Consider the following 5,697-nt stretch of genomic DNA (forward strand, 5'->3'; position numbering starts at 1 on the left):
CGACGCTCTGCATCCAATCAGAAAACGGGATTCCGATAATACGAAGCAAAATTCATCGAAATCCTGTTTTCTGATTGGTTCCAGAACGTCGTACGACGAAAATCGGATGCAGTGTGAATCCAGCATAAGGCTGGTGAGTGCAAAAAGTGCAAGCACGCAATGGATCTATTAAGCCTACAGCACACGATGCTTGTTTTCTTGTTGGATTAAAATCTTGCCATCGTATTGGCTGCGGTACTGACAATACCAACATCGCACCCAATACGGTGGCAAGAATCTATTCTAGCTAGGAATCCAGCAAAAAGACAGGCATCGTGTGCCGCCGGCTTTATATTGGGATTATCGAAAGGTTAATTTGTCATTTTCGTGACAAGCATTTTCGCTGTGTTTGTCGATTATTTATATCTCTCGAAACTGCAGTCGCGAATACAAAAGTATCACAAAAAATGGAATGTTTAATTGGTATTCAGTGCAAAGATTTCGTGTTAGTTGCAGCGGATATGACAACTACACAGTCTATTATAGTCATGAAAAGCGGTAAGTATGTTTATTATGTTTTATATTATTGCCACATCAAATTTTCATCGTTAATGATACGTCATACATACATACTCAAACATACTCATATAAATGTATTACGTATTATATATTATGTAAAAATTATTTTCATTATATCATGTTATAATATACAGCAATATGTATAATGTATGGTCTACAATATTTCAATTGAACTTTACGTCGTACTGTTACATTATTAACAATTGCCATACATTACAACAATTAAACAATAATGATTATAATTTACAGATGAACACAAAATCCATAAGATTTCCGACAAGCTTGTCATGGCAATATCTGGAGAATCAGGCGATACAACGCAGTTTTCGGAATATATTGGGAAAAATATTCAGCTATACAAAATGCGAAATGGCTATGAATTATCTCCCAAAGCTGCAGCTTGTTTCACAAGGAGAAATCTAGCTGATTATCTTAGAAGCAGGACTCCATACTTTGTCAATATGCTACTGGCTGGATACGATGATGATTCAGGAGCAGAGTTATACTTTATTGATTATTTAGCATCCTGCGTAAAAGTTCCTTACGCGACTCATGGATATGGTGGGATGTTCTCCATGTCTGTTTTAGACAGATATCACAAATACAGTAAGACGCGTTTAGAAATAAAACAGCCAACAAGTTAATGTAAAACGAACGAAAAATATTAATAAATAAAAATATTTCTTGCAGATTGTACTGAAGAAGAAGCATATGCATTGTTGAAAAAATGCGTGCGGGAAATTCAGAAGCGACTAATCGTTAATTTACCAAATTTCAAAGTTCAAAAGATATCCAAGGATGGAATCAAAGATATGCAGCCGATTACAGCTGAAAACTTGGCTGTGGAAAGTGCTGCTGAAGCATAAAAGAAACATTTACTTAATATTTTTTAGTAGAAAAACATTCTATTATAAAAATAAAAGATCTAATTATAAAATTCGATGATAAAATTATCGCATGATTATAATTGCTTACTTTTATCAATTTTTGAAAACAAATCAGTACGTCTTAACTTTTCTATTCCTATTACATATACGTGTGTATATACATATACATGATATTCCAAGATATGAGCAGACAGAAGAATAATCCATTTTTTGTTAAAAAGATTTTAATGTACATTTATATAAATAGAAAAAAATTTTGTCAAACAGACTTCAAAATACCAAAATTTTCGCGGAATGTGACATTATTATAATACTCGTAATTTCTGATAGTGAATGAAAAGTAATTAATATTATCGCTCATTTGTTACAACATAAGTTACCATTTTAAAGTTACTTGCAAAAAACAAATGGAAACAGGGACCCGTATTTAAAACGCGCCTTTAGCGCCAAGTGTATGCTTTTATTTCTGAAATTCTATAGTAATGTAACTACACACTAAATGCGCGCTAACATCGTTATAAGCATGATCTACATAGGCCAAAGAAAAAAAGAAAACATTTTATTTCTCTACAAACAATTATTACATTAAAATTACGTTTCAATACAAAGTTTTAATGATTCAAACCCATTTATTAAAAAATTCATTTTTTTAGTTGAATTATTGTAACAAATGAGCATTATATTCTTTTTATATATTTACCTTTATTTCTTTGCGAATCAAAAAGAAATGTGCAAGTTTAACAGACTTTTAATTTATATATACATTATATTTTTTTTAAATAGATATTCATATTAATTTTAATCGTAAATATCCATTTCTTACAAATAAATATGTATTAGCATTTATGTATTATAATGGTGTACGTTTAATATTCCGTTACAATAATTTTAGATAGGAAATAACTTTTTATACTTTATATTAATTCGTTTAATCGCGTCGCACGGAAACAAAATCATTTTTACATTCATAATTCAAGATTATCACTCACACATGGTAAAAAAATATTTAGAAATTCGAGAATATTAGTAAAAACTTATATATAATTAGAACTGGAGTTGAAACTTATAACCAAATTAATTTCTAGAATTATGCAACGTAACACACTATAAAACTTCAGTAGACTCTTATAGTAAAGTCACTAGATAATAAAGTACCGCGATGGGAAAATTGAAGTGACGTATTTTTGGAGCCAAAATGACGTTGAGTACAGATATTGCATTTAGTGTAATGTATCTATATAGTAAGTGCAATCCAAAATGCAATCCTAACCTGATTATATTCATACATAAGTTTGAAATAACCGCGTCATGGAGCCAAAATAGCGGCAGTTCGCGGTACTTTGTTAATCTAATGACTTCATTTTATAGCAATCTATCGCGCACACTGCGTACGAAATATAAATCAACAATTGGAAGGTTTCTCTCTCTCTCTCTCTCTCTCTCTCTCTCTCTCTCTCTCTCTCTCTCTCTCTCTCGCCGAGTCTCGATCCTATAAAACAATAAAACAATCAAATTCTGTTTTATTGTTTAAAATTTTCTCATTCACTATTTCGAAATGCCATCATTGATACCATATATGAGTGATAAAAATTTCTTTTCCATGCATTCGAAATAGTGTTCTCGGTTATCACAGTTCTAAATCCTATGCTGAAGTCTTCCTTTTCAAATCGAAACAACATCAAAACGATATCCGTGGAACGCTCATTGTGAATCATTATATGGATATATCTTGCAACTTTGTATTTGCAAGATATAGTTACAAGCTATTGTATTTTACAATGCGTGATTGTACGTTTTGAGCATGAACTATGAACTATTGCTCATATTCTTTTCCATTTTCCATACATACGATGAATTCGAAAGATAATTACAGGATAATGCAAATCGCACATAGCGTGTTTTTTTACATTCAATCAGGATATTATTTATCCTTTTTCGTTTCTACTTGCACAGATTGTTCTGCCTCGTTCGTAGGTGGTGATGGATGATCCTCATATCTGAAATATAATTAAAAAAAGAATCTTTCATGCATGTTACAAACATAAAGAAACGGATGTAACGTACAATAAGAATTTAGAAATACTTACGAAAATAATGCTTTGAGGTCTCCTTTGACTAACGCTAAGAGCAATGGCGTGCCTATACACGCAGGTACTAAATACAATAGAGCAGGTTGTGCGTGATTGAACAAGTGCATGATCATCATAGTGGCGAGTAATCCCATAAAGTATGCAAAAAATGTCGAATAGAAGTAGACATTGGTTTTTCTGCTCAAACTGTTGTCGAATCGCAAGAGCAACGCGATAAAAATACCAGGCAATACAATATCACCTAATCCCAACATGGCAAAATTACCAGCATTCAAACCCTTTTCTAAAAGATCCTGTGGAAACACAAGTTTAATCGGCACTTCAAAGGACTTTGCCACTGTTACCATTACGTCTGTACCAAACACCCAAAAAGCATCATAAAACAGAAGACCACACAGTAAAATGCATCCAGTCACAACATTGTTAAGATGTAATAATTCGACTCCATTAATAGCAAATGCTATGCCAAATAGATTATTAGCTATCCAGTGCTGAAAAAAATAACAAAATAGAGTAACAAAGATGTAAAAAGTTTCAATCTCTGTCTAAATCTGTATTGATTTTTTTATCATTTACTTTTTTCAGAAGGTACCAAGCACCCACGAGTGAGCAGCATATGAGGCATACAATATCATGAAGATTAAACTTATAATTAATTATATGCTCATCTTTATCATCCTTTCCTTCTGTAAATAAAATGTGATACTGCGTCTTTGGAATTGCAGCAGGTACTAACGATGAAATTAATGGGCTGAAATTTTAAAACATTTAAAAATTTCTTTGATACAGCTAAAGATGAATCAATGATTAAATTAAATATTTCATTGAAATTACTAAAGAGATTCAATGATGTATTTATAATTATACAAAAGCTTAAATTACCTTGTAAGATGACATAAAGCTAGAATACCAAGAAAGAAAAAATATCCAGCTAATATCAAATTAACATATTCCTTTGCAAATACCTGCCAAAAATAATTTTAAGTAATATTCCATTCTACAAAAATAACATTTATATACAAATTATTATATTACATCCAATTACCTTATATATATTACTTTCAATTACCTTATATAATATATACAACCCGACTAATGTAACACTGGAGATAAGAGGAAACATGGCTGCTTCTCTACGAGACATTGTATCAGGTTGCTCACCACTTGTTTTATATAATTGCTATAAAATAAAAGGTGAAATAGTGAAACATACAAGAGAAAGTGACAATATCTACATAAACGATACATAATTTTGCAATTGTATCATACTATTTCTATAGCGCGTGCTCTTGTGTTATCTTGTTGCACTTCATCATGATTTTATTGGATATTTGAATTTAATTTTATTTAATCTTATAATTACATGAAAAATTAATTTATATTTGAAAAAAGGGATAAATATCAAAGACTATCAAAGAATTTTCTTACAAATCATGATATACTGTCGTGATCAAAACAATGTGAAAAAAGAGATTTTATAAAAATGTATATGTCAAACATATGTCAAGATTCATGGCTAACCTGCTGCTCCTTATGGTGTTTGACTGCACGATAGCTACCAAAGAAAATTGGTACAATGGCCATAATAATGAGGCTGCCATACGCAATCGCCATTCCTTCGGGCGTCGAAGGTACTCTCGCCGTTGTTGCATTTTGATATTCCGTTAGGTTTTCATTCGCTTGTGTTAAAATTTCGTTCACTGTGCTCGCCATCTTGGATGTGTCGACAATGGACCAGACTACAAGAGTACAAGCAACTATAAGACGAAAACGACACCCGACCGCATTCGATGACGATGAGGAATGGAATAATGGAAATGGATATGGCTGGCGTAGCCGTGGCGTCCCATGGCGGAAATTTACAGCGCGATCACAGACTACGTTTACACGGAACGATAGGGTGCCGTCACATGCGGCGTAACCTGAGTAAGCGTAGAGTCCTAGATATCAGAGAAGCGCAACCGGCTTAAGTCAGTATCGCAAAGTTACTAACGAGAGTATTAAAAATGGCCGACATGCAACGAAACTGCCTTTAAACTGTCATCACCATAACCTCTTAATTTGCACTGCTATTAACGGAGTAAAACTTTACTCGAAAGGTTTTTTCGAAAGATTCTCGATAAAATTATTCCTGAAATTAAAAAAATATTATTGCATCTCTA

At 32.4% G+C, this 5,697-nt stretch overlaps 2 protein-coding genes across 2 annotated transcripts; one reads left to right on the forward strand and one right to left on the reverse strand.

Annotated features, from left to right (window-relative positions):
• Positions 1-304: 304 nt before the first annotated feature.
• On the forward strand, positions 305-1,454 carry LOC108727068 (proteasome subunit beta type-2). Its single transcript, XM_018454986.1, has 3 exons — positions 305-537; positions 808-1,164; positions 1,249-1,454. Exons 1-3 carry the CDS (start codon positions 447-449, stop codon positions 1,422-1,424), a joined length of 624 nt encoding a protein of 207 aa, XP_018310488.1. The 5' UTR covers positions 305-446; the 3' UTR covers positions 1,425-1,454.
• Positions 1,455-2,923: 1,469 nt separating this feature from the next.
• On the reverse strand, positions 2,924-5,391 carry LOC108727060 (minor histocompatibility antigen H13). Its single transcript, XM_018454974.1, has 6 exons — positions 5,057-5,391; positions 4,605-4,715; positions 4,418-4,500; positions 4,112-4,286; positions 3,533-4,026; positions 2,924-3,442 (listed from the first exon to the last, which is right to left on the reverse strand). The coding sequence occupies exons 1-6, from the start codon at positions 5,246-5,248 to the stop codon at positions 3,367-3,369; spliced, it is 1,131 nt and encodes a 376-aa protein (XP_018310476.1). The 5' UTR covers positions 5,249-5,391; the 3' UTR covers positions 2,924-3,366.
• Positions 5,392-5,697: the final 306 nt, after the last annotated feature.

The sequence above is a fragment of the Mycetomoellerius zeteki genome, unplaced genomic scaffold (genome assembly GCF_001594055.1).
Source record: "Mycetomoellerius zeteki isolate Tzet28-1 unplaced genomic scaffold, Tzet1.0 scaffold1128, whole genome shotgun sequence".
NCBI classification, from domain to species: Eukaryota; Metazoa; Arthropoda; class Insecta; order Hymenoptera; family Formicidae; genus Mycetomoellerius; species Mycetomoellerius zeteki.

Coding starts and splice junctions, on each gene's coding strand:
- LOC108727060 (XM_018454974.1), bottom strand. CDS start 5,248: ATGGCGAGCACAGTGAACGAAATTTTAACACAAGCGAATGAAAACCTA. Junction 4,287..4,417: donor GCTTTATGTCATCTTACAAG/GTAATTTAAGCT, acceptor TTAAAATTTCAG/CCCATTAATTTCATCGTTAG. Junction 3,443..3,532: donor GACCTCAAAGCATTATTTTC/GTAAGTATTTCT, acceptor ATTATATTTCAG/ATATGAGGATCATCCATCAC.
- LOC108727068 (XM_018454986.1), top strand. CDS start 447: ATGGAATGTTTAATTGGTATTCAGTGCAAAGATTTCGTGTTAGTTGCA. Junction 538..807: donor TATTATAGTCATGAAAAGCG/GTAAGTATGTTT, acceptor TATAATTTACAG/ATGAACACAAAATCCATAAG. Junction 1,165..1,248: donor AGACAGATATCACAAATACA/GTAAGACGCGTT, acceptor TATTTCTTGCAG/ATTGTACTGAAGAAGAAGCA.